The following is a 13,966-nucleotide window of genomic DNA, read 5'->3' on the forward strand; positions in this document are numbered from 1 at the left end:
ACATGATGCCCAAGATGCCATTACCTGACCAAGAATCCATAAAAACTGGTGATGAGCAATGTGTACAAAATTGACTAGAATAAAGAAACAGAAGTTGTTACCTACAGTGCACTGAAAGTTCATTTTAGTTTGCTCCAGTAAAAAAAAAAAAAAAAAAAAAAAGAAAAAAAAGAAAAAAAAAAGAAAAAAAAAGAAAAAACCAATTTCAGGAAGTTATCTTTTTTTATTCAATGGCTGATTTTCTGTGGCACTCGGAGCGTTAGGAGGCTTCTCAGGGTGTTTCTTGACATTCCGTTTTCGTTTTATTATGAGACAGATCTCTATGACAAGTTCAGCTACAAATACAGAAGTTGCAAAAAATCCAAATACCTGTGAAAAGGACAGAAATATGTGCTTTCAAAATGCATAAACAGTATTTATTCTAACACTGTTTGGAAAGATTCACTGTACCATTTTATATACATTAATAATGCTTACAATATTAAGATTATAGTCCTCCTTAAATCAATAGTTTCATTTAAATTAGACACAGATCAGAAGTCATAATTCTAGCACATTCATTGTGGAAGTTTTTACAGTTGTCATTCTTTTAATCAAGTGTGAACCTTATACTGTGTTCTAATCAACCTTTAATAGCAAAAGTATATTAGTTGCATTGCCAAAATCAGTTATTAAAGTAGCATGTAGCAGACTATTTATCTAAGAGAGGGCTGCTGATTGATGAGAGCAAATGAAGAATAACACAAAGAAGATGAAGGAAGACAAGATCTGCAGAGCCTGGGTCAGCAAGGGAGAATGAAATGACATTTTGTGAATGACATTTTGTTACCAGTCCTGGCAAGACAAGAGGTGGTAAAGAGAAGGCAGCTTTTTTCAAACAAGGAAAGAAACATATGCATTATTCCAACTCTACCTAAATTTTACACAACTGGTTTGGACCAAAGTAGTTTGACATTAATAAGTATTAAATCACAGTAGTTTCTATTTTTTCTGTACCAAAAAAAGCAAAGCTGACACCTAATTTATGCTCAACCTATTAGGTCTAAATAGATCTACATCACATAAGATGACAGTACAGAAGTGTGTATCTCAAATAGCCAAGGCTGCCATGGAACAGAATTATCTTGCTTTCTTTTCTACATCAGCTTTCCAGCAGCCCTGAGGAATGCCAGCTCTTTGGATTTCCTATGGTAAGTTTCTGGAAGATGTGAAATAGCTAATTCCTCCTGAAACATCACAATGCACTGAGCTCTATTCCCTGCCCAATTTCTTCTCTGCAAATTGAGTGAAGTTTAGAGGGCAGAGAAAATAACATATAAATACAAAGTAAATCTTGCCATTTTAAGACTTACACATGCAGCATATTCTTCAGGCTCATTGCAGTTTGCAGAAAGCAGTATTGATGCTGACAGAAAAATGGCAACTATGAGCAGCACAGTCAAAAAATTCTGCAAATATAAAGAAAAAAATATATAAATATATATATTTAATTTAACTGTAGATAGGTTACCTAAAAAGAATGAACACCATAACAACAGCTGAGTTAAACTGCCTGTGAATTTATGTTTTGATACTTTGATGCTAGTGGAAGCTTCAGAAAATACATTTCACAACTAAATTCCAAATGACATTCAACATTATCAGCTATTTAAACAGCATTATCATCTACTTAAAGGAGTCTGCCTTTTTTTTTTTTTTTTTTTTTTGTATTTTTAAAGTATTTAATTAATTTCATCTAACCTTTTTAAAGTATTTAATTAATTTCATCTAACCTTTTTTCACCATCAAATTCAAGCTCAGGACAACCATGGTAGCTTTATTCCTTATATAAAACATTTAAGAAACCAGAAAAGTGTAAGTAAACATGCTCATTCAAACCTTTTGCTACACTCCCTTATCTGTATCCTCACATAAAGACACCACTGTTTGCTCTGAAGGCACATAGGAAGGGACACTTGTGAGATGGAATAACGTTCCTACTGACTTTACAGAGCAACTTTCTCCCACTGCTGGATCATCTGAAGCATGAAGCCATAAACTGTAACTGTAACGAGCTATGATTATTGCCAAAAACAAATAGTCTACACCTACTAGGAAAACAGATAGGGTAAACTTTTAATTTTTTTTAATTGCAAGCACCATGCTGGTGGTAAATTGTATTCCACATGTGTACAGATCTGCAATGGCTATGCTGTAGTATTAGCAGCATTAATGTGGAAAAACTTTTCCACACAAGTCCTAAAATCCTGCAGGTAGCCAGCTTTGACAAACATGTCAATATAAACTCTCAAAGTTGGCTCATTTTTAAACTATAAAATACTTTAATCTACCCTTTACATGGAGAAGAAAAGAAGATTCATTTTGCATAGGCTTTTTACTCGACAGCAGACTTTATGCACTTAGAAGAAATGGTTTGTTTTCCCACAAAAAAAGTTTTCTTACCAGTTTCCGCACTTTATCTTCCCCCAGTGACTCATACAAATCAGTGCAATACACATACAGAAACAGGAGGCTCAAAAGGAAGGCACTGCAGCTTGCAAATTCAAAGTAGTAAAGTGGACTACAGTTGTAGCATTCTTGCACAAGTTCTTCACAAACAACAGCCACTAAAGAGAAAATCTGCAAACAAATAACATGCTTGAGTTGGATCAAGTCTCTAACATCTTCAACAGACATCTCTGATACAAACATTAATAAATCAAGCTGTGACAAAAACTCTCAATCTACAAAGAGTTTGGTGAAGTTCCACGCCATTTTCTTGCAGACAGAAATAATTATACAATGCCATGGTTTACACTTGGTTGTTAAAGGTGGTCCATGAAGTACACTCAGGTAAGCTGAGCACACAGCCAGACAGAGGCTTCTTGATTAGACAGACAAGATTTCTGTTTTGTGGTTTTGTGCAGCTGCCAGTTTGAAGGAGATGAGGCAGCATGGAGAACACACATCCTGCAAAATGCTGCTGCTTACGACGTACAGCTGCACTCAGTTCTGAATGTATTTGGGTTCAGGGCAGTGGGGGAAACTGGACAGCCCTGACACACTCAGATACCTCCCTAAAAGTTCACAGCTGATGTTACCCCACTTGATCAAACTTCAGAGGAAGTCCATGAACCCAACGCTCACATGCTTGTGACCCAGTAATGACAGAAGCTCAACCGCTCTCGCAGGAACTGAAACCTTCGCTATGTTCAAGCATGCTGGACAATGTTTAATCTATGCACAGCTCTACATTCACCTTCCTGCCACAGTGTGTTTTGAGAAAAGAACATGACTTACTTCCTGTACAGTCACCATATCTCTGCTGCTGGATTTTCTACTGTTTTATCACACAAGAAAGAATATTGCTTTATTGAACCATTCGCTTATTTTGTTTTGGCCACTTCTTGCTAGTTCCTTCATCCCATAAATAGCATCATTTCCTTCATATCATAAACTTGACATAGCTTTACAGATCTTTGTAAAAAGGAGTTCACCAAATTAAAATGAAACTACAAGCAGGAATCAGACTGGGCCATAAAACTGAGACTGATATGAGAATGACGTGTATTTTTAATAAGAGCATGTGGGCAACAAAGAAGTTGACAGTTCTTTGTTTAAAAAAATAAAAACAACAACAACAACAACAAAAAAAAAAAATCAAAATTTAAGATTCAGAATTTTTCTTGGAAAATAACCATCAGTCTTTGGTTTCAGTTTTCTTGTTTTCTCACAGTAAAAACAAGAACAACAATTTAGCAGTAGGAAGTGTAAATTCCCCTTACTAAGCCAGGTTCAGAAGAGCACTTCAGAGAACCACGTTTTGGAAATGCAACAATATAAAGTAAACAGGAGTTCAGTAAGGGAAAGAATGGGAGCTGGGAAACATCAGCAGGAGAAACTATCAGGCCTCCTCATGTTTCCTTTCTCTCCACAGTGGTTGGCAACACAAACTTCTCAGCAGCCCTTGCACCTAAACCAGTGAACTACAATGTCAGTTTTAAACTCTGACTTTCCAGATTTTATGGTTTGTTTTTTTTTTTTTTCCGTTTCTAAACATGGGCTTATAGCTGCATCCAATGACTTTCAATTTCACATTTTTCACAAGGTCAGCTGTGAGACAGCACTGTACATGAAAACTTAGCTCTTTTTATAAGCACTGGAAAGAGAAAGTCATCACTTTCACTTGGGCTGAAACAAAGCAGAAAGAAAATAAACTTGTCCTTAAAGTACATGTCCAGATAACCATAATATGATCTAAATAGCTGAAAAAGCTTCTCTACAGAGTGTACAAGTTGAAAAAAAACCCCATTCAAACAACAGTTACTGTAAGTAACAACAGAGTTTAATGCAAATTAAAAGAGCAGTTATAAAGGGTTCATGTCAAATAACTGAGATTTACCAAGTACAATCCTGCGTGGGACTTGTCCAAGTCAATATTCATTTTTTTATTAATAAGCTGAGTAATAAAATAGAGTACATCAATTTAAAAAAAGTTGGCTTGAAGAACTTTAAGTAAGTGCTTTGATTAAGTTAATGTATCAGCAGCACATTTACAAGACGCCAGAGAGCTCTGCTTGGATTTCTTAACTTGCTCTTTGGTATCACCTTCAGAAAAAAAGGTATTCCTCTCTTGTCCTACTACCACCAAAAAATAAAAGTTTTCAACACCAAAAGCATTGTTGGAGAAGCACTTGTTTCGTATTTTTAAAATTTTTTATTAGTCCTGTGTGTTTATACACCAGAAATTAAACACCTTCATCTGTCTCTTAGCAGCAAAAAATTATTCATTGATACTGACATTCGTGTCGGAAGTTTCTAAACAAATGTCAATTTAAAAGAAGATTTGACAAGTGAATTGCTACAAAAGAATTTAACAAATGAATTGCTACAAAAATAGAGCAGATCAATGAACTTGCCAACAATCCTGTGAAGATGCTTGGCATCTGGGAGGTACTGGGATTTCCTGTACAAAATCTTCTAGTTCAGGTAGGCGCACATATTAATTCTCTATTAAGTTTACATAATTCAGGCTACTACAGAACATTAACAGCTCAAAAGGGAGCTGATTTTTAGGCCTTAATTACAATTTTCCTTTCCAGCCAAGCCATTTTGACTCAAGTTAAACAATAATTGATGACAATTTGTCCTGCTTTAGGTAAGAATTCGTTTCTACCTCAATTTTGGCACAATACACATTGTGCCATTTACCTTTGTGCTGAATTTGGACCAGTCGTGGACTAACGAAAACATTCCACCTATTTAAAAAAGGCAAACCACAAACAAAACAACAACATCCTAGAAACCTGTGCAATAACATGCCTCCCAGCATCCTTTAGGCACTCACATTTGTGACTTTTAGCAGTGACATTTTCCTTGTTTCATTTGCTCAAATGAACTGGCTTAGGTTACAGAGCATGCTATTACTCATCTGAAGAAAAGTATTTCTTAGGTCTAGAAGCCAGTTTTCTGCAGGTGTTTTATAAAACTCCTGATCACCTCTGCAATGAACAGAGCCCACTTTCTGATTGCAACACCCTGTTTAGCAGTCCACCCCAGCAATTATCAGGGCATAGTCCCAGTAACAACCACTGGTGTAACACAAAGCCAAAAGGCAATGGCCATCACTGACATTTCCAAAATCAACTCTTTCCCAGAACAGGAACCTTTTACTGCAGAGACTGAGGCTTCCACCTTCAGGGCTTTCCAGGGCTTGTTTAAAGTGTTTTGACCCAGACCTCAAGTTCTCTGCATTTTGATAAAGGTTACAAAAAAGGAGGGGGAAATGTTGGAAATTTGGAGGGTGAACAACTATAACTCCATTTTCTTTTTCCTCTCACTGACTAACAGGTTCAAGCTATAAACTGTTGCTTATTTAAGAACATGTCAAGCAGCTATCCATCCTGTCTAGGATAATGATAAATTTTCTTTTTTTCTACTTAGAAAGCATTTAAATAATTAAACAGCTTAAAGCTTTGGTACATCACTAGATTTGCCTACATAATCACTTATTTTATTTTAGTTAGTGAACCTATTTATATAAACATTCTGCTTGTTAGGGAACAGAACCCAGCAGATCTTGCTTTAATCATCTCCAGTAGATGAATTAAAAGTTTATGTTCCATTATATTTATTTAAAGCATTCTTGGGTGTTATTTTTGTTTTAAACACTCTTAGAAAACTTCATTTTTGGCAGTGTTACCACTTTACAAACACTAAAGAATATTACATTTCTAATTGAGCGTTTTGACTGTGTGTGAGATGAAGCTTAAAACCCAAACGTCCTGTTTTCTGCAATGGTGAAGTAACGAGAAAGGGTTGGAAATCACCTACAATTCCTGTAAGCATGGCACATCTGACTAAAAAGCCACTGTGTTGGCTGCAAAATGTAGGCTGACACACATTTGCAGTCAGCTGCCCTTTACCTCTACGGGTTTCACTCATTCCCTGCTAGTACCTAAGAGTGATGCTCCTCACATCCTTATCAGCACTCACACAGGTACATTTTGGAAGAGCCCATCACCAAACGCTGAACAGGACTTTGCAGCAGGAGCCCAACTGCTTGATTCAGGAGCCACAGTATGTATAAAAGGCAGAAAATAAGCCTTTTATTTCCTGGTGAGCCCAGGGCCGCCTGACATGAAGTGATGTCTCATGCAATAGGCCACCATGATCATGGGTTTCTGGTGCAATTTTCTACCACAAATCAAAGGAGAAATAGGCTCCTTACAAAGCCCTTCCCAGTTCTACTGCCCTATGAACTTCAACCAAAGGCTTCTTCCTCCTGTTTTCATACAATCCGGCCCTCAGAAGAAACCGCTACATTTCCTGCGGGGCCTCCCTCTGGTTCGAGCCAGGGCGGGCGGCGTTTAAGGCCGGCAGGCAGCTGGGGCACGGCGGCCGCCGCACCGACCTCGGGCGCACGACGCCGGCGGCACCGGCCGGGGTCGGCACCTCCTCCTGCAGCTCGGACACTGGGAGAAGGAACACTCCCACCACTTCCCCACCAAAAACCACTTTGAACCAGCACCACGCCAGCTTTCCACCTGAGGTACAGGTCTGCACAACTTTAGTGACTCCATGCCACATCCTAAGTCAGGACACCTTCCCGGCGGAGCCCTTTCCGACAGGCAGAATCCATTCTCTCGAAGCCTGTGTGTGGCCATCTCCTCAGCCTGCCCTGGTTCACCGAGGAGTTTAATTTTTAAGCGGTAGGGGACCGTCCTAAAGGCGAAGGGTCAGCACTACACGCTTGTTTCCATCCCAGACTGGGGCACCCCCGCCCCGCCGGCACACTGTGAGTCCCTCCCGGGCCCGGGGCAGCCATCCTGCCAGGGGTGCTCCCTGCGCGCCGCCCCGCACGGCGAGGGGAGGAGGCACTCACCGTCTGGAACACCTTGACTGGCAGCCGCCATCCCCGCAGGTGCCGCAGGGTGCAGCCCAAGGGGAGGCGGCGGGGATTCTTCGCCTCGGGTTCCGTGGTCGCGTTGTAGACTGCGCTGATCATGGCCGGGCCGCGGCGCCGGCTCCCAGCTGGAAAAAACCGAAAGCAAAAGAGAGACGGGCAGGGTGTCTTCGCCTCCGGTTGCGTGGTCCGCTTGTAGGCGGAGCTGTGCTCCCTAGCCGAGCCGGGCCGTCGGCTCCCAGCTGGAAAACACCTGAAGAAAATGGTTGGGAGGTAGCGAGACGCGTCCGGTTGTGTGGTTTGGTTGTAGGCGGAGCTGTGCTCCCTGGCCGGGCCGGGCCGCCGGCTGCCGGCTGCAAAACGCCTCAAGAAAACGGGCGGCAGGCGGCGGGACGCCTCCGATTGCGTGGTCTGGTTGTAGGCGGCCCAGTTCTCCATGGCCAGGCCGGGCCGCCGGCCGCCATCTGGGAAAAACCGCAACAAAGGGGGCGGCGGGCGGCGGGACGGGAGAGGGCAGGGGCGAGAGGCCCCGGGGAGCCCGGGGGCCCCGGGGGGGGGCGGTTGCACCGACGGTTGGGCCCGGCGGGACAAAGGCGCTGCCGGCCGCGCCCCCTGGCGGCCGCAGGCGGGAGCGTGAGGGACGGCCCGGAGCGCGAGGCCACCTCAGGCCCGGTCCGGGCTCAGTTCGCCAACAGGGGCTTGGTAAGTAAAGTTTACACGAGTATTCACTTGTCACACGAGATTACGGTATCAAAAGACGGGGGTTAAGGCAAAGCTTTGCCTGGTTACGTTCACATAATCAATTAGGTTGGAAAAACCCTCTGAGATCATTGAGTCCAGCCTTTGACCGAACACCAGCACTGTGTCAACCAGACCATGGCAGTGAGTGCCACGTCCAGTCTTGCCTTAAACATCTCCAGGGACAGTGACTCTGCCACCTCCTTGGGCAGCCCATTCCAGTGTCTACTCTTTCTGGGAAGAAATTCCTCCTAATGTCCAACCTAAACCTCCCCTGGGTGCTGCTTGAGGCTATGTCCTCTTGTCCTGTCATGAGTTGAGAGAAGATCCTGATCTCCATCTTGCTACAGCCTCCTTTCAGGCAGTTCTAGATATCAGTAAGGCCACCCCTGAACCTCCCTTTCTCCAGGCTGAACAATCCCAGCTCCCCCAGCTGCTCCTCAGAGGACTCGTGCTCCAGACCCTTCACCAGCTCAGCTGCCCTTCTCTGGACACACTCCTGAATCTCAATGTCCTGCCTGAATTGAGAGGCCCAGAACTGGACACAGCACTTGAGGTGTGGCCTCACCAGTGCCGAGTACAGAAGAATCATTTTCTCTGAAGATATTTCTTGTTGTGAATGAGAAAATACTCATATCACTAACCCTGTTCTAATATACTCCCATACCTTTGCCCAGGTCAGCTTTTAAAAGTAGCTATAAAAGTTTTTGCACCCTACTAAGAGTAGATTGAACCTTTTATATGTAAGCAAAGGTGTGTTATGTTTGCTTCTATATTATTGATGTATTACCCACAGAGCTATTATGGTCCTTTGTAGTCAAGTTCAATTATACTTGTTTAAATTCAAAGAAAAGGAAAATTGCTACAGGTTGAGAAAGGGGAGATTTGTTTGCTTAACATTAGCTGTATAGGGACAGGTTCCCTGCTTAGGGAACAGGTCAGGCTGTTCAGATACTGCTTCTCTTTGGGAGCCACAAAGTGCAGTGGGAATGTGCTACAGAGCCCCATGAGGCTGGGGCTACTTCTAGCTCTGGCAGGACCCCCCCTTAACTGGGCAGATGCAGAAGTATGGGCCACAGCAAACAGCTGGGCCATGCTCCCTGAGTGTGTACCAGCAGGCTGTGTGCTTCTCCCGGTTAGAAAACACAATCCAGGGGAATACAGTGTCCCTAGGCAGGATCACACAGACCTGCTGCTGTCACAAACAATGTGTGGCTGCAGGAATTGGCTTGGGAGGCAGGTGAGCAGGGCAAGTCCTGTGATTCCCAAGGCGTGGGCGTTTCCACTAAAACAAATGAGGTGTCACCATGGGTGTGCCCCAGCTTCTGCCTGGGATTGGGGTGAGTCTAACATGGCTCTGTTGGCAGCATCCCAGGCTACAGGACTGAGCAGGTAGGTGCAGTCAGGAACATTTGCTGTTACTGCTTACAAGTTCCCAGTGCCTACACTACCTCTTTTCACACTAGTGCATTATAAATTAGGTTACATTACAGAAGCTGGCATCTCTCTTCTGAAGAAAATTTCCTTCTTGTTTTCTTTTCTTCCTTGATAATATTTCGCAACTGGCTGAATAACTCCAAAGTCACAAAGCATATGTCTAGGCTATGCTGTGGTCTGACAGAGACAGAACTGGACCGAGATAGAAGCAAGCAGCTGTCAGGTCTTTTAAGATGTTCAGTAGCATCTAAGGCTATTTTGTAGCCCTTCCCTTGTGAGTCTTCAGAATGCCTTCATGCAGCATTGCTAGATTATGAATACAGATGTCAGTACTGAAGACAACTGTCCTGAGGACAGACTGCTTTTCAAAGAGCCACAGAAACACAAAACAAGAGTACAAGAGATAAAATAGATGGCGACCTCTTTCCAGTTTCTACTGCCTTTAAGCTGGTTTTCCTGTTCAGGCCCTCTCCAGGAAATACATATCAACGATGCATGAATGATAAAGGCTAGCTTGCCATTTAGAGCCTAACTTATTGAGGCCAATTTATTTATTTTTTTTATAAGAGGTTAAGGAAAAGTGAAACTCCAGCAAAACTAGGGAACTGTAAGGTCATGTGACAGAGAAGGAATGAAAACTGGACAACAGCATAGCAGTTGGTATCTTGAAAATATTTATAGCATTACATTATGCTGCTCTTCACAGAGGTACAGCAGGTGTTCTTCACCCTTTTTATCACACTAACTTTCCAGTACAGTGTTTTTCCTTCAAAGAGGGAATTGACACAACAGTTACTTAAGTAACAATAGAGTTTAATGCAAATAACAGTAACTGGCTGACTGTGATGTGATGGAAATCCCATTCCGGGTATATGGCTATTAATTTCCTTTTGCTTGTGTGCTACACCTGACAGTTTTCCAGAAAAAGAAGTCTTTCTTACCCTGCCACAGCCTCTGCTGGACTGGCAGGAGCAGAGCTAAAGGCAGGACATGGTGGCAGAGAAGCAACCCCACGGTTAGATGCTGAGCTGTGGTAACATCTCCAGTCAGCCAGGCACAGAGGGACATCCCTGGAAGCAGATTAGTGATGAGTGACCTGGTTTTCTTTCTCCCTCATTACATCTCCTCCAAGACACCCTCCACAGTGACCAAAAATCAATGCCAACGGAGAAAGCCCCCTCACTAGAGGAGATGGCAGTGTACACAGCATAGCTGTATGGCAGTTGCCACTTCTTGCCCCCATGTTGAAATAATTCCCAAAACTGTGACTGGAGTTCCTTGAAGCAATTGGGTAAATGCCAGCTGCTGCAATAAGGGGGCTGCAGGCCACAGCTGCATTGCTGTTTTCATCAAGTGAGCCCCAGTGGCTCTTTGGCATGCTCTGTGTGCTGTGTTACAATGAAACACTACAGCCTGAGTCCCTCACACTCAGCACTGGCCTCATGAATTCATGTTCTCCTTTTCTCACTTTCATAAATGCAGTTATGGGGTTTTTTACTTTTCTTGCCAGAAGGCAAGGAAGAAGGAAGTAGAAAAATGGGAAAGCAGCTTGGAAGCCCAAACCACTGAAAGAGACAGACTTAGTTTTATTGGAAGAGTGATGAGGAAGAAATGTGTGTTACTGCACAATTCAGAAAGCTCCACTGAATACAGCCTGTCTGAGGCACATCTCCCTCCTTCATTTTGATGTTCTCACATGGGCACCTCAACATATTCTGTTCAAGACTATCCCCTTGTATTACATGAAGTAAATACAGGATGATAAGCTAGCAAATGGAATATTCCAAGTACTGCAACAATGAGCTCAGAGAAGACTTCAATGTGTTGCATCTGCTGAACTTTCTTTAGCTCTTGAGGCTCTATTTTTGTGCTCAGTATTGCAACTGAACTTCACAAACCGTGACACCACACTAAACAGGCTCGAATGTGTGATTTTTAAACAGCTGAAGATGAAGAATTAGCATTTTTAACAGCTCTTACTAAGTATCCCTTATGGCACCAGAGATGAAATAAATCCCCACACTTTCCAAATGCAAGCTTAGGCTAACTCTTCTCAGTGGTTTTGTGCATGCATCTGCATGGCACAGAGAAGCATAAAGCCATGAGGTATTTGATAGGCAACAGTTCAGCTGCTGTAGGTGTCCCACTGCAAACTGTTTGCTCCCCAAGAAGAGACTGCAGCCCAACAGGCAGCAATTCTTGCATTTCAGAAGTATCACTAGAAATTTAAGGTTAATATAGTAGCTAGTCCATCAAACCTAAAAGCCATGTGCGTGTTCCAGAAATTGTAATTTTCAGCTGAAAAATATGACCTGCCTGGAAATAAAGTGGACATTTACTCAAAAATATCAAGCTTAAAATTTGCAGAACAGCTTTATTAGAATCAGTATACTCAAAAGAACTGACGTGGGAACAGGGTAGAGAAGGAGGAAGAGAAGATTTACAAAATTCCCCTGAAACCTTTTAGTTTCAATCTGATCAGCAACTTGTCTACATTGAACTAGCCCTGAAAGTCTAAAGGAATTTAGTTGATTTATATTGTAGCATTTTTTCAGTGTTCATACTGAATAGAGTTTTAAAAGTGTTATTAAAATTGTGTCCTGTAGTTCTTGTATCACCTCTTTGCTTTCTGGATCTTATGTGCTAGTCTGAAACTTTGTACCCAACAGCACTAAAGGCACAGAAGAGTGATTGAGAGCAAAATTAATGTAATTTGTAATGTTACTCTTTCAAAAATTGGAGTAATCCCAAACCTAACCCCTCCCCAGCCTAGAGCAAGAAAGTATTCTTGCCAAATTAGCTTCACTGTTTTCACCCAATTTATTTATTTTGGTGCTTCACTTGATGGTGAAAGGAGAACAGGGAGGAGGGTTTACTGGCACTTCCTTTTGTGAAAAGGGCCCTCTGTCACAGAGACTGTGTTTTGCACGGTAGCTGTGGTAAATCCCACTTTAATTGTCTACTCTCACCAAGGCAGGAGTTGGGGGAACTGCAGCTCAGGAGGACAAAGCAACCAGCCCAGGAGCCTTGGTCTCATCAGAGGGAAACAAGAAGCCAGAGACATCAGGTTACACAGAAATATTCTCAGGTATTTTCCTTTTGTGGTAAATTCCCCTCCCCAGACAGCATGAGCAGGCTGCAGATAGGAAGTGACAGTAGCATTAATAGAATTTGAAGGAGGTAAGCAGGCTACTGTAGTATTTTAGAATGAAGAGGCATGGCAGGGGACAGTCCTTGTGTCCAAACAAGCATTTGTAAATAAGAATTTAAAAATCAAAGTAACCAACAAACTTCAAAGCTATAGGGGCTTAGGGAAAAACACATTTAGAAGCTTCAAATACACAGAAGTGACATCTGTTTTAAGAAGTGAAATTATAATGAGTCATTTGTAAGGTTTTCCCCTGTCCCAGCCTTCCCAAATTAGGGCACCTGGTGTAATAGCTCTTAATATATTATATGGCCAACTTCCCAGCTTCATAAAGGGTTTTGTGCTTTGATAGATGCTCAAAGGAACTAACCTAGGGACTGCAGTTGTCTATCAAAAATATGGACAGTATCCACTAGTTTAAAATGTTGCCCTTAAGATCCAGTCCCACCCTAAGGACACGCACACCGCAGTTGTGTGAGAATGGGTCCTGTTTTCATCATCAGAGGATCCTTTCTCTCAAGCACGCTCCAAATTCAGTTTCAAGTTTACATACTGAACCTAGACAACTGTTCTGATACTGATGCATGCCATGGAAACCTAATTTTTTTCTTCCAATCAATTTATTCTATACAGCTGTTCATCAGCAGGTCATGCATTTCCCCATGTGTCCCCCCAACCTTTCCTGAACTCTTGACATAAGCAAAATTTTCAGGGCTGCAGTTAAAGACAGCTAAGAACATTCACTGAAACTTCTCAGTCCACAGTTCAATCTTCTATTTTAACAAGTGTGCTTAACTTGAGGGAGTTAAGTGCACAACTAGATAAATGTTGCTCTTAAATAAATTTAGGTATTTTGAAAATATGGAGGTAACTCAGGTCAAGGGACGTGATCCTGTCCCTCTACTGAGCCCTAGGGAGGCCACACTTGAAGTGCTGTGTCCAGTTTTGGGCTCCCCAGGCTCCCCTGATCAGGCCCCATGGAGGAGAACAAAGACGATTAAAGGAAGGGAGCATCTCCCTCACAAGGAAAGGCTGAGGGAGCTGGGGCTGTTCAGCCTCAGAGGAGATGGCTGAGAGGGGACCTCATCAATGCCTGCCAGTATCCAAAGGGAGGGTGCCAAGAGGATGGAGCCAGGCTCTTCTTGGTGGTGCTCAGCAATAGGACAAGAGGCAACAGCCAGAGAGTGATGCACAGAAGCTCTGCTGGAATGTGAGGAAGAACAGCTTTACTGTGCAGGTGACTATGCACTGGAACAGGT

The 13,966-nt window shown here is 42.6% G+C and overlaps 1 protein-coding gene across 1 annotated transcript; it reads right to left on the bottom strand.

The window, feature by feature from the left end:
- Positions 1-203: 203 nt before the first annotated feature.
- On the bottom strand, positions 204-7,837 carry CMTM6 (CKLF like MARVEL transmembrane domain containing 6). The gene is made up of 4 exons (XM_063155242.1): positions 7,364-7,837; positions 2,443-2,619; positions 1,353-1,448; positions 204-369 (listed from the first exon to the last, which is right to left on the bottom strand). The coding sequence occupies exons 1-4, from the start codon at positions 7,820-7,822 to the stop codon at positions 214-216; spliced, it is 888 nt and encodes a 295-aa protein (XP_063011312.1). The 5' UTR covers positions 7,823-7,837; the 3' UTR covers positions 204-213.
- Between the last annotated feature and the right edge of the window lie 6,129 nt (positions 7,838-13,966).

The sequence above is a fragment of the Melospiza melodia genome, chromosome 1, assembly GCF_035770615.1.
Source record: "Melospiza melodia melodia isolate bMelMel2 chromosome 1, bMelMel2.pri, whole genome shotgun sequence".
Lineage (NCBI taxonomy): Eukaryota > Metazoa > Chordata > Aves > Passeriformes > Passerellidae > Melospiza > Melospiza melodia.

Bases quoted from the DNA above. Each gene is read 5' to 3' on its own strand.
- CMTM6 (XM_063155242.1), bottom strand. From the start codon at position 7,822: ATGGAGAACTGGGCCGCCTACAACCAGACCACGCAATCGGAGGCGTCC. The intron at 2,620-7,363 runs GTGAGTGCCTCC...ATTTGTTTGCAG, and splicing joins CAGTCAAGGTGTTCCAGACG to ATTTTCTCTTTAGTGGCTGT. The intron at 370-1,352 runs GTAAGTCTTAAA...TCCTTTTCACAG, and splicing joins CTGAAGAATATGCTGCATGT to GTATTTGGATTTTTTGCAAC.